This window comes from Mixophyes fleayi, chromosome 5 (genome assembly GCF_038048845.1).
Source record: "Mixophyes fleayi isolate aMixFle1 chromosome 5, aMixFle1.hap1, whole genome shotgun sequence".
Taxonomy (NCBI): domain Eukaryota; kingdom Metazoa; phylum Chordata; class Amphibia; order Anura; family Limnodynastidae; genus Mixophyes; species Mixophyes fleayi.
This window is the reverse complement of record NC_134406.1, coordinates 279,246,211-279,272,685: the sequence shown is the minus strand read 5'-3', so window position 1 is coordinate 279,272,685 and position 26,475 is coordinate 279,246,211. Positions and strand designations below refer to the sequence as shown.

Below are 26,475 nucleotides of genomic sequence, written 5' to 3'. Positions count from 1 at the left end.
ATGTATACTGACTTAAAGGAGTACCCAGGAGTGGAGTGATTGGCGGGCTGTAGTTAAGAAGTATCCTAGGTCAAAGGTCACAAGCACAGATGCAATATCCAGAGACAAGCGAAGGGTCAGACACACAGGCAAAGAAGCAAAATCCGGAATCCAGGCAAAAAGGTCGAGGTCAGAAGAGAAGGTTCACAGGTCAAAACACAGATAGCACAAGCAGTCAGCAGGACTGAGGTCAGAACGCTATAACCGGCAGTGAGGCTCAGTCCTCACTGCCTAAAATAGTACTGATGGCCAATCAGGACACAGTCCAGAATGTGTCCTCAGCTGTAGCATAATAAAAATGCAGATCCTGCAGCCAATGGAAAAGGCAGAATGCCAGCGGTAAACTAAGTCCTTAATCAGCCCTGATTGACTGATCTACTACAGCCTTGCACGGCTGACTCAATCTCCCCCTATGCGCACGCGCCCGGCTGTTTGACAGCTGGCCGGGCGCGGCGCCAGAAGCTCCCCTGCGTCCCGGTTGTTGCCCAGGCAACCGGGACGCTGAAACCGGAAGTGACGCCCCGGTTGCCGTAGCAACAGATGGGGCGTCCCCAGAGAACCCGGAAGAGTCGCGGTGGCGTCCGCGGCCGCCGTGATCCCTAACAGTACCCCCCCTTGAGGAGGGGTCAAGGAACCCTGATTTCCAGGTTTAGAAGGAAACCTCTTAAAAAATTCCCTAAGGAGTTTCTCAGCGTGGAGACGCTTCTGCGGTATCCAAGATCGCTCCTCAGGGCCATAACCCTTCCAATGTATGAGAAATTGAACTCGACCTTGAACTTTTCTTGAGTCAAGGATTCTTTCGACAAAATATTCATGTTCTCCGTTCACCATCAGAGGCCTGGGCCTGTTAGAGAGAGACCGATTAAACTTGCTGGGAGCAGCGACTTTCTTCAGAAGCGAACAATGAAAGGTCGCAGGTATTTTTAAGGAAGTGGGTAGTTTTAATCTAAATGCCACTGGATTAATTTTCTTCTCAATTGGAAACGGTCCAATGTATCGGGGCCCCAGCTTCCTACAAGGTTGCCACAACTTGATGTTCCGTGTGGATAACCAAACCTGATCCCCCACTTTCAATGAACAGGGTCTACGGTGACGGTCAGCGAAGATCTTGGATTTTCGGGAAGCTTGACCTAGTGCAGCGTGCACCTTTTTCCAGACGGACCTTAGCCTGGCTGTAAAAGCAGGCGTTCCGGAATCCCCGCAGGGAACAGTAGTAGAGAATGAGTTGGATTTTGGGTGAAACCTGAAGTTGCAGAACAACGGGGATGTATGAATAGTGTAATGGCAAGAATTATTGTACGCGAATTCTGCCCAGGGCAAAAGAGAGGACCAATTATCGTGGAATTTAGACACATAGATGCGCAGAAACTGTTCCAGAGCTTGGTTCGTCCTCTCTGTCTGTCCATTCGACTGGGGATGATACGCTGAGGACAGACTGATAGAGATCCCGATGGAATTACAAAAGGCTTTCCAAAACCGGGCAATAAACTGGGATCCTCGATCTGATACGATATCTTCAGGAGTCCCATGAAGACGAAAAATATGCGTCAAAAACAAGGTGGCCAAGGTCCTGGCATCCGGTAACTTGGGCAATGATATAAAATGTGCCATCTTACTTAACCGATCCACAACTACCAGGATGGTGTTATGTCCTGCGGATACTGGTAGGTCGACAATGAAATCCATCTACAAATGGGTCCAAGGCCTGCTCGGCGCTGGCAAGGGTAACAATAGCCCAGAAGGACGGTTCCTATCCGTTTTGTTTTTAGCACACTCAGGACAAGCCCGAACATAATTCTCCAGATCGTCTGACAAGGTGGGCCACCACAGCCAATGAGAAAGAACCAGGGATTGGGGCACGAATTCCCGGATGGCCAGCAGAGCGGTTGTTGTGGCCTTCAATGAGAACAGATTTCCTTAAATGTACTGGGACAAATAATTTGTTGACCGGTGTCTGAACTGGAGCGATTCTCTGGAAGTGCCGGATAGTTGCTCCTAGATCCTGGGTGAGTCCGAGATGAACAGTAGTTGTAGGAACAATAGGCAACGGGTCAGGAGACTGAGGATGATGGGACAAAAAACTTCGAGACAAGGAATCGGCCTTAGCATTTTTAGAACCTGGACGGAATGTAATAATGAATTTAAATCTGGTGAAAAATAAGGCCCAGCGGGCCTGCCTAAGATTCAGGGTTTTAGCGGTCTGGATGTATTGGAGGTTTTTATGGTCCGTGAAGATGGTGATGGTATGAGTAGCTCCCTCTAACCAATGTCGCCATTCCTCCAGTGCCAACTTAATGGCCAACAATTCACGATTGCCGACATCATAATTACATTCGGCAGATAGAAATTTTTTAGAAAACAATACACAAGGATGTAACTTTTTGCTCCTTGGGTCTTTCTGAGAAAGGATGGCGCCAGCACCGATATCTGAAGCGTCCACCTCTACAATGAACGGAAGTTCCGGATCAGGATGTCTCAGCACTGGAGCAGAAATGAAAGCAGCTTTGAGTGCCGAGAAACTCGCCAATGCCTCCGAAGGCCACTTTGCTGGGTTAGCTCCCTTTTGAGTGAGGGCAGTGATAGGAGCCACTAATGAGGAAAAAGAATCAATAAACCTACGGTAATAATTTGCGAATCCGAGGAACCTCTGGATCACCTTCAGATTAGTAGGGAGGACCCAATCCTGGATTGTTCGAACTTTGGCAGGGTCCATTGCGAATCCTGATGAGGAGATGATATATCCCAGGAATGACACTGTGGCCACCTCAAATTCGCATTTCTCCCTTTTTGCATATAGGTGATGTTCCCGTAATTTCAGCAGAACTTGGCGAACATGCTGACGGTGCTGAAGTAAAGACTCAGAGTAGATTAAAATATCATCCAGATATACAACTACTGTTTTACCCAGGAACTCTCGTAAAACATTGTTGATCAGGTCCTGGAAAACCGCCGGAGCGTTGCATAACCCGAATGGCATCACGAGATATTCATAATGTCCCGACTGGGTATTGAAAGCGGTCTTCCACTCATCCCCTTTCTTGATTCGAATAAGATTGTAAGCCCCTCTGAGGTCAATCTTCGAAAATATAGTGGCAGATTTTAATTGATCAAACAACACCAAAATCAATGGTAACGGGTACATATTCTTAATAGTGATGTTATTCAGTCCACGGAAATCAATGCACGGTCTAAGACTGCCATCTTTTTTTGACACGAAAAAGCAACCTGCGCCTACGGGAGATTTAGAAGGACGTATGAATCCCTTTTTCAGGTTTTCCTCTATGTATAGCTCCATGGCCTGAGTCTCCGGAATGGACAAGGAGTATAACCGCCCTTTGGGCAACTTGGAACCCGGGACTAAATCAATGGCGCAGTCATATTCTCGATGTGGTGGAAGGGAATCAGCTTTCTTTTTTCAGAACACATCAGTGAAGTCCTGGTAGGGTACCGGCAAAAAAGTCTGGACTAGGCTGTAGGATTCTAAGCGGCAGGGTCAAGCAAGACGTGGAACACTCGGAACTCCAACGAATAATTTCTCCACTTTTCCAGTCAATAAGGGGATTATGACTGCGAAGCCAGGGATACCCCGATATCAAAGGAGCAGAGGGACAAGTAATAAGATAGAAGGAGAGTTCCTTCGTATGGAGGGCTCCTACAGACAACCGAACCATTGGAGTCCTAGCGAGAATCCTCCCCCCAGGCAAGGGGTTACCATCCAAACCACATGTGGTGATGCTTGATCCTAACTTGATATGCGGAATATCAAGCGTCTGAGCCAAATGTATATCCAGGAAATTACCAGCGGCACCACTGTCAAGAAAAGCTTTCAGGTCCATGGATCTCCCACGGAAAGTTAGACGTCCAGGGACTAATAAAGAATTTTCTGAAGAGGTAATCTAAAGACCCAAGCGCACCTCTTCACCTGCACTTAGGCTTTGGAGTTTCCCGGCTTGTTGGGACATGAACGAACTAAGTGGCCTGGTTGACCACAATACATACACAGGCCTAGTGAGCGTCTTCTGGAGCGTTCCTCCGGAGGCAAGCGGTAAGCGCCCAACTGCATGGGTTCAGAGGAATCGGGCAAAGTGTTATCGAAGCTAGCGAAAACGTCCATAGGAGCAGAGGACTCCCGTTCAGTCTTCCTTTCTCTGATCCGACGATCAATTTTTATAACAAGTTGCATCAACTTCTCCAGTGTGTCGGATATCGGATACTGGACTAAGGAATCCTTAATCTGCTCGGTAATTCCTAAGCGAAATTGACTTCGCAATGCAGGGTCGTTCCAGGCACTATCAGTGGACCATCGCCGTAATTCCGCACAATTCTCTTCCGCGGAGCGACGTCCTTGCCTTAGCGTTCGGAGATGAGACTCAGCTGAGGCTACCCTGTCTGGGTCATCGTAAAATAACCCCAGAGCTTGGAAAAAGCCATCCACGGACTGCAAGGCTGGGCTTGTTGAAGGCAAGGAGAAGGCCCAAGACTGAGGGTCACCCTGGAGTAAAGAGATGATGATCCCTACCCTTTGTTGTTCAGAACCAGAGGAACGTGGTTTCAGATGAAAGTACAACTTGCAGCTCTCTTTGAAATTACGGAAGGCTGACCTGCTTCCAGAGAATCGGTCAGGCAAGTTCATCTTAGGCTCCGGTGTGTCACCAGCGGGGACTTGCTGGAGCTGCAGGTCTCTGGAAGCCCCTTCTCGGACTACCACGCGCTGGGATAAATTCTGCACCACTTGGGAAATTGCCTGTATCCGATTTGCCAGAATCTGGGCTGGGGACAGATTCGACTCCTCGCTGTCCATGGCCGTATGATACCAATCTTCCTTGGTCGGTTATAATGTTAGGAACTCCCAAGCCAGTACAGTGAAACTCGGGGTCTACTCTGAAGGCCCGGTGTTCGCTGGAGCCCCTAGGGGTGGGGACAGACTTGGCTGCGGGCCGACTGAGGGTCGAGTAACGTATACTGACTTAAAGGAGTACCCAGGAGTGGAGTGATTGGCGGGCTGTAGTTAAGAAGTATCCTAGGTCAAAGGTCACAAGCACAGATGCAATATCCAGAGACAAGCAAAGGGTCAGACACACAGGCAGAGAAGCAAAATCCGGAATCCAGGCAAAAAGGTCGAGGTCAGTAGAGAAGGTTCACAGGTCCAAGAACAAGCAGGGGTCAAAACACGGGTAGTCAATCCAAGGTAGCAAGAACCAAACAGATAGCACAAGCAGTCAGCAGGACTGAGGGCAGAATGCTATAACCGGCAGTGAGGCTCAGTCCTCACTGCCTAAAATAGTACTGATGGCCAATCAGGACACAGTCCAGAATGTGTCCTCAGCTGCAGCATAAAAAAAATGCAGATCCTGCAGCCAATGGAGAAGGCAGAGTGATAGCGGTAAACTAAGTCCTTAATCAGCCCTGATTGACTGATCTACTACAGCCTTGCACGGCTGACTCAATCTCCCCCTATGCGCACGCGCCCGGCTGTTTGACAGCTGGCCGGGCGCAGCGCCAGAAGCTCCCCTGCGTCCCGGTTGTTTTGCCCAGGCAACCGGGACGCTGAAACCGGAAGTGACGCCCCTGTTGCCGTAGCAACAGACGGGGCGTCCCCAGAGAACCCGGAAGAGTCGCGGCGGCGCCCGCGGCCGCCGTGATCCCTAACACCTGGCAGTATTTTTAGGTATGAGATTTATAGATAAATCTCTCTCCATATACTTACTGGCACCAGGGGTGGTGAGGTGGCCAAATCCCCCTCTCCCTGGCAGCACGTGGTCCCTAACCCTCCAGGCTGATTTACTTGCTAGCTTCATGAATCAGTCTGGACTGGTTAAAGGGGCAGGGGGCTGTGTTATCTGTGTTAAACTGTTTATAGAGAGCTCTGCTGTCCATGTAAAATATATATATACCATCTGTATTTCTGGATCATCACTAGTACCTCTAACTTGAGTGCAACAGTCTTTATAAAGACCCTTTCTGAGCAATAAACATCACTGCTTCAAGATCCTGCTTTTGCGCCTACTTACGTGCTGTAATTCCTGTGACCTACAGATTAGACCAATCTAATCCATTATCCGGCTGTTCTAAGGTTTGGGACTCAGCGTCTAATAATGCTCTGCCGACTACTTTGCAGCTCTGGCCAGTGTGACAGGCCAGGGGGAACCATCCACAGCAACCCTGATCTGACGTAAGAGGTCAGGGATACCAGCCCAAAGGCCCAGCAAGGGGCTCCACTAGCAGCAAGAGTTTACCCAGAAGAAAGCAGTTCCAGGTGTCGGTGAAGGAGTTTGGTGCGGGCAGAACAGTGCACCATATAGTTTAAAAGGGGGTGCATTTGCTATAAAGAAAGGGACAGTGACAATCCAGGTTCAGTCGGTCCAAAGCAACACGACAGGGTGGCATAGGAGGTCCATCCTGTCACAGCTAAAACCAACTGTGCAACACCCTGGTCTGGTAGAGGAGTCATCCTCCCAAACTGTTTAGTCCTCAAAATCTGAGTCCCCCAGAATCTCACCCTCTTTTCCTGAGAGGAAAAATTTAATTTGTAACCCCAGAGAAAATGAACCTGGGTGGATCCCTGGAGCTTACAATGCTTCCAGCAATTTCCCCAGAGAGGAAGACGTGCTCCAAGCCCTGGACCGATTTCACCAGGTTACAGACCCAAGGTGTTTCCTGGACCACGGCTATGGGCTCTGGTAACTTTTGAGGCAAACCATTCTGTGAAGAAATAGAAGGGATATTGTCAGTTACCTCCTTAGGACATGCAGAGAGCCATGCCAATTCCATGATGGATTGAAACAGCAACTCGCTACTTTTCTAAAATTTCCCAAATTCAGAAAAGGATTAACTAATTCTCTATAGTTGTCAGTAAAGAGGTTAGAAACAGATATTAATCTTATCACAGAGGAGCTTCTGACACCACAGAAATGTTCAGCAGCCTTTCCATTCTAGTGGCCTTTCCAAAGAGGAGGTGACCACTACTGAGTTCCTCCCCCTCCTGCCCCAGTCCAAACATGGCACTGTCCACTTGGGACAGACTCTCTTGCCTTGTTTGTCCCTAGTACGGGTCTTACCTTATTCGTTAGTCCTCACTTGAACGTTGCCCTGGTTACCGAAGATCCTGCGAGGTCGAAGATGTAGGACATAGAAGCCAGGTAGGACCGCTGCAAGCCCCTTCTCAATCTGACTGCCAGAAGAGACTAGGGGCTGTAACTTTGCTGTCTGTCGCTGATCTACACCGTTCCAGGGAGTAGGCAAGGGCGGCAGACAAGACTACCCATGAGAACCCCGCTACAGCATAGCTCATGCTGCTCAAAGCAGGACAAAGAAAGATGACCTACTCAATGGCCCTTTAAAAAAAACCTGAAGATCCTGTGGCTGCGGGTACAGAAGCGGAAAAGCTTCCGTGAAAACGATTTTCAATCATTCAAACTAAGTGTCTACCACTCCAACACAAGTCCTCTATACCCCAAAGTGGAAGTGAAAAATGTTTTAAGTAAGACTCTCAATCACATCACCTCCATTATTCTAAGTATACACTCCAGTGTCATATTAGGGTTATTATATCTATATAAAATACACACACAGCTAGTGATCAGTATAAACCACAAATATAAATATATTTTATTTGCATATTTACAAAAGTTGTGCACGGCCCTTTGATGTATTAATGTATATTGCTGCAGACCTTGTATCTGTAATAACACTCTCACTGGTACCAGTCTATGTACTGTTGGTCTGGTCCTGCTCAAACAAAGCCATTGCAAGGTGACCCCGGGAGCCCAATGCCTCCAGATTGCTGAGCACACAGCGGTGATAACTTTCACCTGACAGATGGGAGCTGCACTTTTTTAGGGAGAACCTCTGCACCAATGCTGGCTCTAGCGCCCTAAAAACATGCAGGTCCGAGTGCCGCAGAAACAGTTCCAGAAGTTCTATGCTCCCATTGTCCTCATCGTCCTCCTCCTGCACACCTACTTCTGCTGCCATTTTGCTTCTCGCCCCCATAAAATCAGAGTTGTAGAAGCAGAACTCGGAAGAAGCGAGTCGGTCAAAGTGTCCATCGCGTAGAAAGTCTGCAGGCGGTTGAGCAGAGAAACTGTGTCGTGATACATCAGGGCTGTATTCCTGATAATGGACTGGGGAAAAAACCTGCCAGGAGCTAATGGCATTCATCCGACAACGGTTCAGAGCCTCTGTCGTCACTTCGCTCAAAACACCCACCAGAAAGAAAAGCGTGTCCATTGGATGTTTTTTGGATACCAACTCCATGAGGCGAACCTGAGATGGCAACTCTGTGTGGATACTAGACAATTCCACACGCAGTAATGAATACCTCCTCTCCAACTCTGATACCATGCCACGCACCTCCTCAAAGACATCCTTCTCTTGTCCAGAGGAGCCCATTCCATATACCAGCAGTACAGTTAGGGCCACATTATCCTGGGGGTCAAGGAGGTTTGTTGCAAAGGCATCAAGAAAACCTGCGATATGGCTAGCATCAGTAGGCATCAAGGGCAACACCAACTGGACTCGTGTGGCCTCTGTCACGTATGGCATAGGAAGAATTTCTACAAGGCCCAGGGGACGCAGGAGATTAAGGCGTTTGGTTATCACCCCAACATGGTCCCTCTCAGTGGTAGCTTCAAGCACAAGGTCCAGTGTATACTCCATACCTCGTGTAGGGTCAAAGCGTCTATACCCATTGAGCAGGTGATGCATTTTAAAGCGGAGCCACGGGTGGTAGCGTTGATTCAGCTGATCCGTAGCTTCCTCCAAGACTTGTTGTACATCCAGCAGCCATACACCTTGCAAAGGGCACTTAGGAGCCCCATCAGGGCAGGAGAAGGTGTGGGTCTCTGTGAAATACTCCCAAGTCAACAAATCGAAACGTGATGTTGGACTGAAAGGTGGATTTATACCAATCGGCCACAAGAGATTGGCTTCTCCATTTGGGGTCAGAGAGGAAACATTCCGCATCTCATTCTGAAACAGAAATAAACAATAATAGACAATGGGGGGGCAGAGTAAAGTTGTCTCAGGGTTATGTGATCTCTAGGAGAAGAGACGGAGAAGACAGAACTGCTCATTACCTGGAGGCGTTGGATCTTGCTGTATGTCCTGTGAAGTCGGATCTGGCTGAATTTACGCTGTAGTTTGTACATGAGTCCAGCATCCCTCACAGGATGAACGGACAGGGAGGCGCCCAACGCGGTTTCATCTAGATTTTCCACATCTGTATTTCTTGGGAGGGCAAATGACACGTACCGCAAACCCTGGCAGGAGATTACCAGTTATAACTTGACCACACAGAGGAAAAATATATAACATACGTCAATTACTAGCAGAAAACATATATTATAAATGACTCAATATGCTAAAGAAGGAAGATTGTCATCCTGCGGTCAAATTTATGTTTATAGTATTTTATCCCAGTTCTCTAAAATGACCTATTTCTGTACATCTATAAAACAATACACAGTGAAATAAAATAAAGTAATAATCTGTGACATGAGAGTAGAATAATACCGGTGCTGTACTTGTATTGTCCTTGTTTATATTCGTGGCTTTACTACTTCATTATAATCAGTCCTTTATTGAAGACTCCAGATAGTTGGGTGGGGTACCTGATCCCCGGCAACGCACTCCCCAAAAGGAATACACCGAAGGCATATTCCACGACAGCCTGGAAATACGGACACGTTCAAACACTGACCTAAAACACTGCCGACGAATGAAGAACTCGACAGGTAGCAATGACCTGTACAATGTTCTTTACAAAACCTAATAGATTGTACAGGCGGCGGCTCCTTAAAAAAACAGGTTAACAGCTGCAAACATAGTGTCCGTATTACCAGTCTGTCGTGGAATACGCCTTCGGTGTATTCCTGTCGGGGATCCGGTAATCGTTTTAATGAGTGCCACCGCGATAGTTGTGGTTATTATTAAGATGTATATAGTATGTACCTCAATATGTTTCTCAGAGGTGTCAAACGTGTAGGGATGAATTCAACAGTATTATTTAGTTTAACTTTCTATTCACCCTATTATTTCATAGCAATAACATAAGATGAACAGATCTCCGATCTTCCAAATATGATCTCTCATTTTGTTGTTAGTCAAACCATTCTGGATATATGATATTGTGTAATACTTTGCTCTCCAGATAAAATATTTCCAATCTTTTTCATTCTCTCTAAATATATATTTATGTTTAGAGTCAAGACTACACTGTAACAAAATCTTATTGACTGTTCCTTTACATACTGTTTAACTGACTTATGTTCCCCAATCACATTCATGTTCTGTCCTGGCTCAATGGATTCAGCTGTTTCCTTTTAGTGATAATTATATATAATTATCTTATTGACCCCAGAGACTACTATTTTTTATCCCTGAGGGCCACTTTCTAACAGTAATTAGAGTAAATAAGGATAGCAATACCAATAGTTCTCCAGGTGCCAGGAGGGCATGCTGGCACTTGTGGTTCCCCAAGTGGCAGCCATGGGTATGCTGGTGCTTAAAGTACAAGCACCAGCATGCCCAAACTTAAAGGCAGCCTGGGTTTGCTGAGACCTATAGTACACCAAGGCAAAATTGCGCCTTTATTATAAAATTATTTTAATTACCCCACACCCACCACCCCAGGGATGTGGGAAGAGCCCTAGTGGGGGCTGGGTATTCTAGGGGGAAGAGGGGGGGCACACTTTTTTTTTAGCAGACCCCAATTCCCAACTTCCAGCCCCATGCTGACCATCCAGGGGGATCGCACAGTGAGGGGGGAGAAATTTTAAAAGGTGCCATGTATGTGGTAAATATGTTCTGACATATTCATTTCCTGTTATCTTCAGATGTAAAAAATGACCAGAAACTCTTTAAAATGGGAACAAATCTGATAAGACAACCGTGTTCCCAACAATTCTGAGAGTAGTATATTGAACTATTGTTCTTCATGTGACTCTGGACCCTTTTTGTGAATCTCTCATGAGATCCTACTACTCCTATCCACCTTTGGCATATAGAATACCAACCAGCCCTGTGACTGCTGCCACCACTTCTTCTGTAGTCTGTTCCGCTATTACAATGATTGGGGAAGTTTATAAGATTCAGATTCTTCCTTCTCTTCTGACAGACAGTAATTAAGAGCTTTGATCAAGTCACTATAATAGATATTGATGATACCTGACATGGTTTATCTAAGGACTTGCCTGGTAGAGACTAGTTTCTTTCTCCATAATCTATACATCTATTACCTGATATTCTGCCACACATGCAATACCCAAGGTGTCCTGCAGGCAGCGCCCCAACCATTCATCCGGTCGGGAGCCAAGTATATCAGAACGGCAGAAATCCAAATGCGGCCCCAGGCGGAGCAGAAGGGTCCTAGAGAGAAGGTACCCAGAGCCTCCGTGGCAATATCTCCACTCCTCCTGGCCACCGATGAACTCCATGGGTTGTCCAATGTACACAGGTGGCCCGGGGCTCATGTGATTTACAAGATCTTGCAGGTGGTACCCATTAGTATAGGAGTCATCCTGGGAAATATAAAACCAGTCATAAGTGGACAAAAGATGGGTCTCCACATGGCGTAAAGTATGATACATCAACCACGCTGGTCGCTCATCTCCATGGGAAACCACTTCCATTCCTGGGAGAACCTTAGACGTGCGGGCCCCAGTGGAGAATAACCAACGGCTTACATGAGAGGAGAGAGTCCGATTTACTGCCACACCGAGGGAGTTCAGCGTGGAGCGAGACGACAAAATTACCACTAAGAGGCGTTCTCTGAAGCCAAGTTCAGACTGGATATAGCGAGTCCTGTGGATGACAGAAATATCTGTAAGGTTGAGAAATGTGATATCAAATACATAAAACCACAAGTGCCCAGGACCTAGGTTCCCAAAGTGTGCGCCGTGGCTCCCAGGGGTGCTGCGGGCCAGCCAGAAAAAAAAACTTACCAATCCACGCGGCGCCCGAGACCCAGCATCCTCTGCGGGAGAGAGGAGGATGCTGGATCCCGGGCGCCGCACGGACAGCTGCGGGAGAGAGGAGGATGCTGGATCCCGGGCGCCGCACGGATTGGTAAGTTGTTGTTTTTTTCTTTGGCTGGCCGCGGCAGAGGAGGTAGCGTGAGTGGATGCAGAGGGGGCAGAGCGAGTGGATGCAGAGGGGGCAGAGTGACTGGATGCAGAGGCGGCAGAGTGAGAGGGGGCAGCGTGTGTGGAGATGAAGGAGGGCACAGTGTGAGTTAACTGTCAATTATTCTTTGACAGAAATAGAATTGAAAAAAATATATAAAAATATTCTTTTCCCTTGGATTTATATGTATTATTTTTGCATACAACTAAATGAGTATTTCTGTCCTGACCTAAATACTTATTACGTTTTTTTGACCCAACTACTTCTAAAACAGGACTGCTCGGTAATTATTTTGGAGGGGTGCCTTGAAATAATTATGGAGACTCTAAGGGTGCCGCAAATTGCAAAAGTTTGGGAACCACTGGCCCAGGAGATGATTCGCCTGGCCACAGAACTTGTATTTGTTTACCGATAGATTTATACAGGATCCTTACAACGTGGCCACACCCCCTCACCCCAAACCCCCGTCCGTGTCCCTCAGGATTTGGGGAGGGACTGAAAGACTCTGGCTACAGAGGGTGGGAATGTAGTAAAGCTAGGCTATGTAAGGTATGCTAATGAGGGTGTAAGAATTATAATATCATTCTTACAGATCAGAGACACAGGATAAGTAATAAAAGTGAAAATGGTGCTCGTTGCTAAACGTTTGTTCTCCTACGGCAGAAAACTATAAAATAAAAAGTACTGCTTTTATCTAATGACAACAAAAAAACCTGAGAAACTCATGGATATGGTGTAATTCTTATGTTTCACTCATATCTCAGGTGCACCTTATTGTCATCAATTCTGCTCATCCATGTGTATTAACCAGATCAAATGAATGTTCACAGCAGCACATAGTATATCAGGAGATGGGTGATGTGTTAGTGAGGACAGGCCTCATGTGACAGGGGCAGTGACATGATGTGAGGAGGGGAATGGAGGCAGCAGGAATCCACAGACTGGGAGTTATATAGTGGAAGGAGCAGGGTCCCCCAGCAGCACAGAGTATATCAGGAGATGAGTGATGTGTTAGTGAGGACAGGGCTGCATGTGACAGGGGCAGTGACATGATGTGAGGAGGGGAATGGAGGCAGCAGGAATCCACAGACTGGGAGTTATATAGTGGAAGGAGCAGGGTCCCCCAGCAGCACATAGTATATCAGGAGATGGGTGATGTGTTAGTGAGGACAGGCCTCATGTGACAGGGGCAGTGACATGATGTGAGGAGGGGAATGGAGGCAGCAGGAATCCACAGACTGGGAGTTATATAGTGGAAGGAGCAGGGTCCCCAGCAGCACAGAGTATATCAGGAGATTAGTGATGTGTTAGTGAGGACAGGGCTGCATGTGACAGGGGCAGTGACATGATGTGAGGAGGGGAATGGAGGCAGCAGGAAGCCACAGACTGAGAGTTATATAGTGGAAGGAGCAGGGTTCCCCAGCAGCACAGAGTATATCAGGAGACGAGTGATGTGTTAGTGAGGACAGAGCTGCATGTGACAGGGGCAGTGACATGATGTGAGGAGGGGAATGGAGGCAGCAAGAAGCCACAGACTGAGAGTTATATAGTGGAAGGAGCAGGGTCCCCAGCAGCACAGAGTATATCAGGAGATTAGTGATGTGTTAGTGAGGACAGAGCTGCATGTGACAGGGGCAGTGACATGATCTCAGGAGGGGAATGGAAGCAGCAGGAAGACACATACTGAGAGTTATATAGTGGAAGGAGCAGGGTCCCCAGCAGCACAGAGTATATCAGGAGATTAGTGATGTGTTAGTGTGGACAGGGCTACATGTGACAGGGGCAGTGACATGATGTGAGGAGGGGAATGGAGGCAGCAGGAAGCCACAGACTGAGAGTTATATAGTGAAGGGAGCAGGGTCCCCCAGCAGCACAGAGTATATCAGGAGATGAGTGATGTGTTAGTGAGGACAGGCCTCATGTGACAGGGGCAGTGACATGATGTGAGGAGGGGAATGGAGGCAGCAGGAATCCACAGACTGGGAGTTATATAGTGGAAGGAGCAGGGTCCCCCAGCAGCACAGAGTATATCAGGAGATGAGTGATGTTAGTGAGGACAGGCCTCATGTGACAGGGGCAGTGACATGATCTCAGGAGGGGAATGGAAGCAGCAGGAAGACACATACTGAGAGTTATATAGTGGAAGGAGCAGGGTCCTCAGCAGCACAAAGTATATAGGATATGAGATATGTATACTACCCTTAAAGGGCCCGATTCCTGTATGGACATAAGTTCATTTGTGTGCCGTATCTTACATGAAATAGTTCTGCACATGCTCAGAAATGGACATTACACCAATGAATGCAATTCATGTCTGAACACAAATGACACTTGCGATTGCCTACGACTAGAAAGGCAGAATAGGGGTATAAAAGGGTGGCTGTATGTACAGTAAGGGTGTGCCGAGGGCATGACAACGCAGAGCCGGTCGATTTGAGTCTTCGGTTTCTCTTAGTACGACTGTTTCACCAGCTACAGGCCAGACTGAAATCGAAACGCATTTTGAGATCTGCTTGGATCTGAATATGTGACAACTACACAAGTTCTGCAATCTTTTTTAAACCGCAATTTGCATTGGAGCATGAATCAGACCCATATTCTACAAAACAAGACCTGGGCACTTTTACAGGTAAACTGAGCTCTGGGTGTAAGTAAGAAACTGCAACCAAACTGATGACCAGGATACATCTAGAGGAACCACAATATATAAAGTGCACAAAGCCGGCACTCCTCTCTAAGACTCACCGCAGCACTTTCTTATGCGGGATGTGTGGCTTGCGGATGTACGGAATAATCCGGGGTTTTAGGTCATTCATCTGTGAGTTAAGTCGCCCGGTTTGTAGCCCGGAGAGGATCTGAAGACTGTCCACACAAGGGTTTTCATCGCCCTGTATCCAGGAGACTCGCAGAAGGCTCAGACTGCACCCTAAGGAAAGCCCTAGGATGAGCGGAAGTGCCGGACGCAGGAAGCCCAGCAGGACGGGGTAAAGTCTTGGACCCATCATTCACGGGAGAGCCTGACATATGAAGAAAAAAAATAGTCAGAGTACAGTGTTTTAATAAAGTAAAACCATATCACAACCAGCAATAAATAGCAAGAAAGGTGTCTGAACCCCAGCTGAGCAAACTCCTGGATCACACATGTCACTGCCGGTGGCTAACGCTCTCGTCACTGCCGGTGGCTAACGCTCTCATCTCAACGCTAACATATTAATGTTAGTATTGATGTTCGCGGACCAATGGATGTAAATCTTCCCTGATCCCCTTCACACTCCTGGGTGTGTACCCAGGCAGACACGTGGCGCGTTCTGCCTCCCCCCTGACTTCTTCTCTAGATGCCTGGCAGATACTTGGTGCGTTCTGTCTTCCCTCTGACTACTTCTCTGGATGTGTACCCTGGCAGACACGTGGCGGGTTCTGCCTTTCCCCTGACTCCTTCTCTGGACGTGTACCCTGGCAGACACATGGCGCGTTCTGCCTTCCCCCTGACTCCCTCTCTAGATGCCTGGCAGATACTTGGCGCGTTCTGTCTTCCCTCTGACTACTTCTCTGGATGTGTACCCTGGCAGACACGTGGCGGGTTCTGCCTTTCCCCTGACTCCTTCCCTGGACGTGTACCCTGGCAGACACATGGCGCGTTCTGCCTTTCCCCTGACTCCTTCTCTGGATGCGTACCCTGGCAGACACGTGGTGCTTTCTACCTCCCCGACTCCTTCTCTGGGCGTGTACCCTGGCAGACACGTGGCGCGTTCTGCCTTCCCCCTCACTCCTTCTCTAGGCGTGTACCCTGGCAGACACGTGGCGCTTTCTACCTCCCCGACTCCTTCTCTGGGCGTGTACGCTGGCAGACACATGGCGCTATCTACCTCCCCCGACTCCTTCTCTGGGCGTGTACGCTGGCAGACACTTGGCGCTTTCTACCTCCCCCGACTCTTTCTCTGTGCGTGTACCTTGGCAGACATGTGGCGCGTTCTGCCTTTCCCCTGCTCCTTCTCTGGACGTGTACCCTGACAGATACGTGGCGCGTTGTCTTCCCCCTGACTACTTCACTGGACGTGTACCCTGGTAGAAACATGGTGCGTTCTGCCTTCACCCTGACTCCTTCTCTAGATGCCTGGCACACACTTGGCTTGTTTGGTCTTACCCGACTCCTACTCTGGACGTGTACCCTGACAGACACGTGGTGCGTTCTGTCTTCCCCCTGACCCCTTCTCTGGACATGTACCCTGGCAGACACGTGGCGTGTTCTGCCTTTCCCCTGACTCCTTCTCTGGACGTGTACCCTGGCAGACACTTGGCGCTTTCTACCTCCCCGACTCCTTCTCTGGGCGTGTACCCTGGCAGACACGTGGCGCATTTTGCCCCCCGACTCCTTCTCTGGATGCGTACCCTGGCAGACACGTGGCGCTTTCTACCTCCCCGACTCCTTCTCTGGGCGTGTACGCTGGCAGACACGTGGAGATTTCTACCTCCCCGACTCCTTCTCTGGGCGTGTACGATGGCAGACACGTGGCGCTTTCTACCTCCCCCGACTCCTTCTCTGGGCGTGTACGCTGGCAGACACGTGGCGCTTTCTACCTCCCCCGACTCTTTCTCTGTGCGTGTACCTTGGCAGACATGTGGCGCGTTCTGCCTTCCCCCTGACTCCTTCTCTAGATGCCTGGCAGACACTTGGCACGTTCTGTCTTCCCCCTGACTACTTCTCTGGACGTGTACCCTGGCAGACACGTGGCGGGTTCTGCCTTTCCCCTGCTCCTTCTCTGGACGTGTACCCTGGCAGATACGTGGCGCGTTGTCTTTCCCCTGACTACTTCTCTGGACGTGTACCCTGGCAGACACATGGTGCGTTCTGCCTTCACCCTGACTCCTTCTCTAGATGCCTGCACACACTTGGCTTGTTTGGTCTTACCCAACTCCTACTCTGGACGTGTACCCTGACAGACACGTGGCGTGTTCTGCCTTTCCCCTGACTCCTTCTCTGGACGTGTACCCTGGCAGACACGTGGCGTGTTCTGTCTTCCCCCTGACCCCTTCTCTGGACATGTACCCTGGCAGACACGTGGCGCGTTCTGCCTTACTCGACTCCTTCTCTGGACATGTACCCTGGCAGACACGTGGCGTGTTCTGCCTTTCCCCTGACTCCTTCTCTGGACGTGTACCCTGGCAGACACATGGCGCGTTCTGCCTTCCCCTTGACCCCTTCTCTGGACGTGTACCCTGGCAGACACATGGCGCGTTCTGCCTTCCCCTTGACCACTTCTCTGGACGTGTACCCTGGCAGACACGTGGCGCGTTCTGCCTTCCCCGACTCCTTGTCTGGACGCATACCCTGGCACACACTTGGCGTGTTTTGTCTTCCCCGACTCCTTCTCTGTGCGTGTACCCTGGCAGACACGTGGTGCGTTCTGTCTACCCCCTGACTTCTTCTCTAGATGCCTGGCAGATACTTGGTGCGTTCTGTCTTCCCTCTGACTACTTCTCTGGATGTGTACCCTGGCAGACACGTGGCGGGTTTTGCCTTTCCCCTGACTACTTCTCTGGATGTGTACCCTGGCAGACACGTGGCGGGTTCTGCCTTTCCCCTGACTCCTTCTCTGGACATGTACCCTGGCAGACACATGGTGCGTTCTGCCTTCCCCCTGACTCCCTCTCTAGATGCCTGGCAGATACTTGGCGCGTTCTGTCTTCCCTCTGACTAGTTCTCTGGATGTGTACCCTGGCAGACACGTGGCGGGTTCTGCCTTTCCCCTGACTCCTTCTCTGGATGTGTTCCCTGGCAGACACGTGGCGCTTTCTACCTCCCCGACTCCTTCTCTGGGCGTGTACGCTGGCAGACACGTGGCGCTTTCTACCTCCCCCGACTCTTTCTCTGTGCGTGTACCTTGGCAGACATGTGGCGCGTTCTGCCTTCCCCCTGACTCCTTCTCTAGATGCCTGGCAGACACTTGACGCGTTCTGTCTTCCCTCTGACTACTTCTCTGGACGTGTACCCTGGCAGATACGTGGCGTGTTCTGCCTTCCCCTTGACTCCTTCTCTGGCCGTGTACCCTGGCAGACACGTGGCGCGTTCTGCCTTCCCTCCTGACCCCTTCTCTGGACGTGTACCCTGGCAGACACATGACACATGAAGGAGTAGAAATATGCAGCTCTTTCCTCCACATTTCCCTGAATACATAGACCTCTTAGAAACCATGTCTCCATTGTGGAATCTATATTTACAAATATTTAGAGTGATGTAGAAATATTCAGTGGTCTCACAAAGTTAGAGAACTTTCAGTGTCTAAATATTCTTATTATATACACTGGTGGTATTTGTGCGGTTATCGGCTGCTGATTGATCACTAATATCTATCGGTGTTTTCCGCATAAACACGTTGGTGAAAAGACCACACCATGAATAGATACTTCTATTCTCTCAGAATCCCTCAGCTTGAGGCACTTATTACCTCACAGAAGACGGACAAAGGGGGTAATGGTCAAAAAAATATACCATAGATTATTATTGTTTATTTACATAGCACCAATTATATTATGTCTGGGTAATATCAGGAAATTTCAGCAGAGTTTAACGTGTGACAGATAGATGGACAAAATTCATATATTTTTAATATGATGCTTCGATGAAAGATCCCCCTTATATTTCAGTGAGGATTGTCCATTGTCTATTAATCCCCGTAGAATATTATCATGCTGTCTTACCACAATATAGGAACACCACCATTAAGCTTTCATGACGAAGGGCCTCATAGTCACCTGAAAAAAATGAATTTAAAGCAAATAATTCTAAAAATGAAACACGTGGTACAGCCCAACCTCCATCCCACACCAAACGAACACACTCAACAGGCGGAGGGACACTGATTGTCACGTCTGATATCTACCGACCTTTGTGTTTCCCAGCTTCCCTGAGACTATTATATGTGTATTATAGGCTGTAACAAGTTCTATCTGTGACTAGAAGCCTAACGAGCAGTTTTAGCTGATTGTCGGAGCAGAGTTTCAGCAACAACTACTGTCTACTCTAGGGGAACGTCTGAATCAGAGAGAAATACATCGGCTGACGTTATGGAAAAAGGATTAGCTGAGGGAAAATAGACATCAGACTATTTCTCAGATGTCAGTAAGGGGCTCAGTTGGATATATGCTGTGACTGGATCACTGATAAATAACTTCTGGCATTCATTTATTTAAAGGAAATAGCGCTTATTTATATAATTGCACATATTTTTCATATTGTGTATATTTTGGTAAGGGGAATCTTTAATTTGTGAGACTCGGGGAAGAAATTTGTTTCTTGTTTAATCTTGCTAAAGGAGATGCATTATTTCTTAAGGTATATATCTGATACAATAAGCCTTGGTGGATGGAAGTCTTTTGTGTGTTATGATGTAGGGAAGTGGCTTGTTTGGGGGTTGTACCTTTCTTTGGGAATGTGTATTCTGGACTGTCTGAAGAGGGGGCCCCATGCTAATTAGATCTTTTGATGTGTGAAGGTCCAACATTGAATGCAGGAACTTTTAATTAAAAATGGCTCCTAGATTCTCTGCATCTGAAAACCAGATGCTGGACATCACAGCATCTCTAGAATTTCATAGATAAGTGTAAATATTGTTGGCTTTGCAATGCATGTAAATTCATGTTTATGTAAACACATTGCTTACGGATTCTAAAAATAGTCTGTGTCCAAATCAGTATAAAAAGCACTTTCTTGTACACTAAAATGTTCTTCTTGTTTCATCTGATCTGATCACTGGTACCTTCAACCAGTGTGAGAGCAAATAAACATCACTTGCTTCACAGACCTGCTTAAAAACATCTTCAATATTGCTGCATTCCTGTGACCTGCAGATTAGACCCTAAATCTAATCTGTTCTCCGGCTGTTTCTGAGGTTGGACCCAGTTTTTCCAATACCACCGCTCTGCCCGCTACCCAGCAGCTCTGGCCAGTGTGATAGGCCAGGGGGGATCCATCCACAGCAACCCTGATCTATAGGAAGAGGTCAGGAGTACCAGCCCAGGTACACCAGTAACGGGGTACACTCGCAGCGTCAGTTACCCTGAAGAAACCCGGTTCTGGATGCCGATAAGGAGTCCAGTGGTGGCAGCATTTGTAATCCCCTCCTACTGCGGAAAGAGGGCGCATTTGGGAAAACGAAAGGGAACGGTGGCAAAGTAAGCCCAGACGGTTCCCAGCAACTACAGACATGGTGGCGTAGGCGGTCCATCCTGTCACATACGTGGGTTTTTTTTTTTTGCATAAGTTACACTTTTCTGTACTACACGTGCGTCTCCTTTACATCTGGACAAGCAGACGGTGGCAGGCAGGTGTAGGCAGTACAGTGTGTGTTTACCCAATATTACGTCTTCTCATACGCAAGAGATGTGCCTTTTAGGAGGTGTATCGCTAATGGGTACTGGAGGGCTCCTGCAACAATACACAATGATTACAATAAAACTAGCCACTTCTCGTGGCTGATTGCGACCTGACCCCTCCCTGTAACAACAGATCATTAGGGTTGTGGCTACATTATATCATGTTGTAGCTGTATATTCACAGGACTTAACTGAAAGCAGATTACCATTAGAATTTTGAAGGGATAAACAAAGATGTTTGTACTAAATGTATATTTGTATTTAATGACATTATAATGTGTACAAAAAGGGTAATGGGACTTTACCATTTACCACTAACATTGTCACCCTGTCTCTCTGCGCTATGGTGGGGTGTAAGCATACACACTGCTACCCCTGACGTGTTGCTACGGATTCTGCACAGGATACAGCTTAACCATATGCACATAAATGTATCTTTCCCGTATTTAGGTTCTGATCCCCGAAGTGAAGACTTTCTGCTCTCTGCCTCCAACTTGTGTTGAAAAGGGGGCAGCTGTTCAACTCCCCTATTGGTCTTATTACCTTGGTTCACCCTCCACCTTGTTCCCTATTTCTCCCTTACTTCCCCAGTCTACTCGATAGATCTCTAGGACTATTGCAGAATCTCACGAATTATGTTATGTCTAGATCATTCTGTCTTCTTGTATTATTTTGCAATACTTCTTTATTTATTACTTATTATATGATTTATTTGTTTGTTTCACCATTGTGACCTCTTTTTTAGTTTATTTATTAATACTTGTTATTTTACTTTGTGAGACTTAGCTAATATAAATAGATAGATACACAGGAATAGTGTTTCTGGGCAGATATGATTGTCCCTGGTGTCTGACCTACATGTTTGAAAAACCCCAGGGAGAGTGTTTTGGGTGGGAAGGAGCTTTCCAAAAAAGTGTGTTCAGCGTTAAGAAAAAGGGTCCCTGGGGTGCAAATGGAGAGAAAAGGGTTGGTTCCATTTACAAGTCCAGGTCTTCTGTTCTGCTAGTCTGACAGCAGACTGATTAATGGTTGCACCTATAAGATGTGTTTTGAAAGGATGTCAGTTTGGTTAGTCTCAGTCTCTGCTCTGTCTCGGGGGGAAGGGACTGCAGGGTCTCTATAGGAGACAGCCTGATATCTGTTGTGAGTAAACTATAGGCGCTGTAACTTCTTATGTTTCTGTTTAATTTGATAGTTAGGAATGACATGTGTTTAGTTATTGCAGGAAAGGCAAGTTTTCTTAGTTTATTTCTGCTTAATAGAACTGACTGAGGCCAGTTGTACCAACACCTTGGACTTGTGCAATTTCATGGCTGCTGTACATCATCTACCCCAGGAGATGGGACCTGTTCCCCTAACCTTGTTACAATACATATTATGTGTGTGTACATTATACATTAAGGCGGCGGTTCCCAAACTGTGCGCCGTGGCTCCCAGGGGTGCCGCGGCGCTGTCACTGGGGTGCCGCGGGCCAGCCATAAAAAAAAGAAAGAGCACATAAACTTACCAATCCGCCGGGCGCCGGGACCCAGCAGCCTCCTCTCTCCCGCAGCTGTCACTGAATATCGACGTCAGTAACAAGCTGCTGCGGGAGAGAGGAGGCTGCTGGGGCCCGGCGAATTGGTAAGTTTATGTGCTCTTTCTTTTTTTTTTATGGTTGGGAGAAGCGGAGGAGGACAGCGGGCAGCGGAGGAGGACAGCGGGCAGCGGAGGAGGACAGCGGGCAGCGGAGGAGGACATAGGGCGGCAGCGGAGGGCAGAGGAGGACAGCGGGAAGCGGAGGAGGACATAGGGCAGCGGAGGAGGACAGAGGGCAGCAGAGGAGGAGGGCAGAGGACAGCGGGAAGCAGAGGAGGACAGAGGGCAGCAGAGGAGGAGGGCAGAGGACAGCGGGAAGCAGAGGAGGACAGAGGGCAGCAGAGGAGGAGGGCAGAGGACAGCGGGAAGCAGAGGAGGACAGCGGGAAGCAGAGGAGGACAGAGGGCAGCAGAGGAGGACAGCGGGAAGCAGAGGAGGACAGAGGGCAGCAGAGGACAGCGGGAAGCAGAGGAGGACAGAGGACAGCGGGAAGCAGAGGAGGACAGCGGGAAGCAGAGGAGGACAGAGGGCAGCAGAGGAGGAAAGAGGGCAGCAGAGGAGGACAGCGGGAAGCAGAGGAGGACAGAGGGCAGCAGAGGAGGACAGCGGGAAGCAGAGGAGGACAGCGGGCAGCAGAGGAGGACAGCGGGCAGCAGAGGAGGACAGCGGGAAGCAGAGGAGGACAAAGGGGAGCAGAGGAGGAGGGCAGAGGACAGCGGGAAGCAGAGGAGGACAGCGGGAAGCAGAGGAGGACAGAGGGCAGCAGAGGAGGACAGCGGGAAGCAGAGGAGGACAGAGGGCAGCAGAGGACAGCGGGAAGCAGAGGAGGACAGAGGACAGCGGGAAGCAGAGGAGGACAGCGGGAAGCAGAGGAGGACAGAGGGCAGCAGAGGAGGACAGAGGGCAGCAGAGGAGGACAGAGGGCAGCAGAGGAGGACAGAGGGCAGCAGAGGAGGACAGCGGGAAGCAGAGGAGGACAGCGGGAAGCAGAGGAGGACAGCGGGCAGCAGAGGAGGACAGCGGGAAGCAGAGGAGGACAGAGGACAGCGGGAAGCAGAGGAGGACAGCGGGAAGCAGAGGAGGACAGAGGGAAGCAGAGGAGGACAGAGGGCAGCAGAGGACAGAGGGCAGCAGAGGAGAACAACGGGGCAGCAGAGGAGGACAGCAGGGAAGCAGAGGGGGACAGCGTGCAGCAGAGGGGGGCAGCGGGCAGCAGAGTGACAGAGGGCTGCAGAGGGGGGCAGCGTGACAGGGCAGAGGAGGGGTACAGCGTGACAGAGGGCAGAGGAGGGGGACAGCGTGACAGAGGAGGGGGACAGCGTGACAGAGGGCAGTGAGAGGTGACAGAGGGCAGAGTGACTGGATGAAGAGGGGGAAGTGTGACAGAGGGCAGAGGAGAGGGAAAGTGTGACAGAGGAGGGGGACAGTGTGACAGAGGGCAGAGGAGGGGGACAGAGGGCAGATGAGGGGTACAGCGTGACAGAGGGCAGAGGAGGGGGACAGCGTGACAGAGGGTAGTGAGAGGGGGCAGCATCAGAGGGGGCAGCGTGAGAGGGGGCAGAGTGACTGGATGCAGAGGGGGCAGTGTGTCTGGATGTAGAGGGGGCATTTTTGCATACAACTAAATAAGTATTTCTGTCCTGACCTAAATACTTATTACATTTTTTTGACCCAACTACTTCTAAAACAGGACTGCTCAGTAATTATTTTGGAGGGGTGCCTTGAAAAAATTTGGATACTCTAAGGGTGCCGTGAACTGCAAAAGTTTGGGAACCACTGCATTAAGGTGATGATGCAAAGTTGGACACAAAACATGAGTAAATTACCCTTAAAAAAAGGCATGGAAAAGGAGTGTATCTTCGTCCATATACAGAGCAGAGCATCGAGATGCGCCTACCATAAGTCGTGATCATCAGCGTGGACATGTCCAGGCAACTATCAAGTGTAAAACATACACCTCCTAGCAGGCGTTTCTGCAGGACTGCATGAGCAGCATTTGAGTGAACATGCGCTTAGTGTACTAGGTTGTGTCTGCACACCCATTCCCTCCCGTCCCGCCTATACAGGCGCAGGCGAGCGTAAGTGCCAAATTCACCCAAGTCTGCAGACATCTGACAACGATGGGTTGGGATTCCAAAATGCTCAATAAAATTTTACATTTTCTGGAACAGAAATAAAGTGACCAATAATGTAACATTTCTAATCAGGAAAATTAGGGGATGTAATAAATAACATATAATATAGAAGGTAATTCACTGCTTATGTGAAATATCGGCTGGGGTCTTCTGGTGGTCAATAGTCCATTAAAAATGGACCCATATTTATTCCAGACAGAGATAGAATAACGAGCACAGATGACTCTGCCATGAAATAATTCTCTGAATATTTATCTACACTTAATAGTTGCAGGCCCACTAAATGTGATTCCTACCCTATAAGGAAGATTAAGTCAGAAAATATAGTTGTTTTCATCATTATTATTATTATTATTATTATATAACCTGAACAGAACTGACCTGGGCGATCACCTGACCAGAATATATCAGGCAGCAGTCCAGGGTCTTGGCTCTCAGTCTTTATGCGAGAACCCACTTTAGATTTGATCCCTTGTTTCTCAGGTTTTACTGTTCTGGTTCAGATCTGGAATCCTATAGTGCTGATCCTTAGCTCCTGATTGTTATTTATGAACCTCTTCTGGCTTCTGGTCCTAAACCTCAGTGTATTCTCTGGCTCCTGGTCCTGGACCTCAGTGTATTCTCTGGCTCCTGGTCCTGGACCTCAGTGTATTCTCTGGCTCCTGGTCCTGGACCTCAGTGTATTTATTCTCTGGCTCCTGGTCCTGGACCTCAGTGTATTTATTCTCTGGCTCCTGGTCCTGGACCTCAGTGTATTTATTCTCTGGCTCCTGGTCCTGGACCTCAGTGTATTTATTCTCTGGCTCCTGGTCCTGGACCTCAGTGTATTTATTCTCTGGCTCCTGGTCCTGGACCTCAGTGTATTTATTCTCTGGCTCCTGGTCCTGGACCTCAGTGTATTTATTCTCTGGCTCCTGGTCCTGGACCTCAGTGTATTTATTCTCTGGCTCCTGGTCCTGGACCTCAGTGTATTTATTCTCTGGCTCCTGGTCCTGGACCTCAGTGTATTTATTCTCTGGCTCCTGGTCCTGGACCTCAGTGTATTCTCTGGCTCCTGGTCCTTGACCTCAGTGTGTTCTCTGGCTCCTTGTCCTGGACCTCAGTGTGTTCTCTGGCTCCTGGTCCTGGAGCTCAGTGTGTTCTCTGGCTCCTTGTCCTGGACCTCAGGGTGTTCTCTGGCTCCTGGACCTCAGTGTGTTCTCTGGCTCCTTGTCCTGGACCTCAGTGTGTTCTCTGGCTCCTTGTCCTGGACCTCAGTGTGTTCTCTGGCTCCTGGTCCTGGACCTCAGTGTGTTCTCTGGCTCCTGGTCCTGGACCTCAGTGTGTTCTCTGGCTCCTTGTCCTGGACCTCAGTGTGTTCTCTGGCTCCTGGTCCTGGACCTCAGTGTGTTCTCTGGCTCCTGGACCTCAGTGTATTCTCTGGCTCCTGGTCCTGGACCTCAGTGTGTTCTCTGGCTCCTTGTCCTGGACCTCAGTGTGTTCTCTGGCTCCTGGTCCTGGACCTCAGTGTGTTCTCTGGCTCCTGGTCCTGAACCTCAGTGTGTTCTCTGGCTCCTGGTCCTGGACCTCAGTGTGTTCTCTGGCTCCTGGTCCTGGACCTCAGTGTGTTCTCTGGCTCCTGGTCCTGGACCTCAGTGTGTTCTCTGGCTCCTGGTACTGGACCTCAGTGTGTTCTCTGGCTCCTGGACCTGGACCTCAGTGTATCCTCTGGGTCAGGTTTATGTCTCAGCTATAGGGACAGACCATAGAGAATAATGAAAGAAGGGAGAGATCACACAGATCAGTAATACTACATCCCTGTCTCCTTACATGCAATGAGAGCACAAACTGCCTGTGTTCGTGTCAATAAAGCTTATATGGAAAGAAAAAAAACCATAGAGAGACGAAGGTGGATAGAAACAATTAATCATAGAGAGAAATTGGGCTAGACGAACCTGCGAGAGGAAATAGATTGTCATACCATAGAGAGGAAATGAGGATAGAAAGAACTAGTAATAGAGAGGAAGAGAGAAAACGGAAGAAACGTTATAGTGAGGGCAGGAGGATCGCACGACTGGTGTCATGTGACTATCAACGTAACAGTAACCAATCAGATAGCAGCTTACAACACACACGTAACCAATCAGATATCAGCTTACAGCAGCCTGTTATTGTCTTTTACTGATCTTTGCTAGTATTATTATTTTCAGTATTATTAGTATTTTCCGTAATGTTGGTATTAATTGTA

General features: G+C 48.6%; 1 protein-coding gene across 7 annotated transcripts; it reads right to left on the bottom strand.

The window, feature by feature from the left end:
- Positions 1 to 7,618: 7,618 nt before the first annotated feature.
- On the bottom strand, positions 7,619 to 26,233 carry CHPF2 (chondroitin polymerizing factor 2). 7 transcript variants are annotated; one of them, XM_075214331.1, is made up of 8 exons: positions 25,687 to 26,233; positions 25,597 to 25,654; positions 24,630 to 25,564; positions 18,862 to 18,915; positions 14,908 to 15,179; positions 11,277 to 11,841; positions 9,117 to 9,299; positions 7,619 to 9,009 (listed from the first exon to the last, which is right to left on the bottom strand). In XM_075214331.1, exons 5-8 carry the CDS (start codon positions 15,165 to 15,167, stop codon positions 7,747 to 7,749), a joined length of 2,271 nt encoding a protein of 756 aa, XP_075070432.1. In that variant the 5' UTR covers positions 15,168 to 15,179; positions 18,862 to 18,915; positions 24,630 to 25,564; positions 25,597 to 25,654; positions 25,687 to 26,233; the 3' UTR covers positions 7,619 to 7,746. The 7 variants fall into 7 exon arrangements, with proteins under 7 accessions (XP_075070432.1, XP_075070430.1, XP_075070429.1 ...); XM_075214329.1 differs by having other exon boundaries at positions 24,630 to 25,674; positions 25,937 to 25,977; positions 26,058 to 26,233; XM_075214328.1 differs by having other exon boundaries at positions 24,630 to 25,628.
- Positions 26,234 to 26,475: the final 242 nt, after the last annotated feature.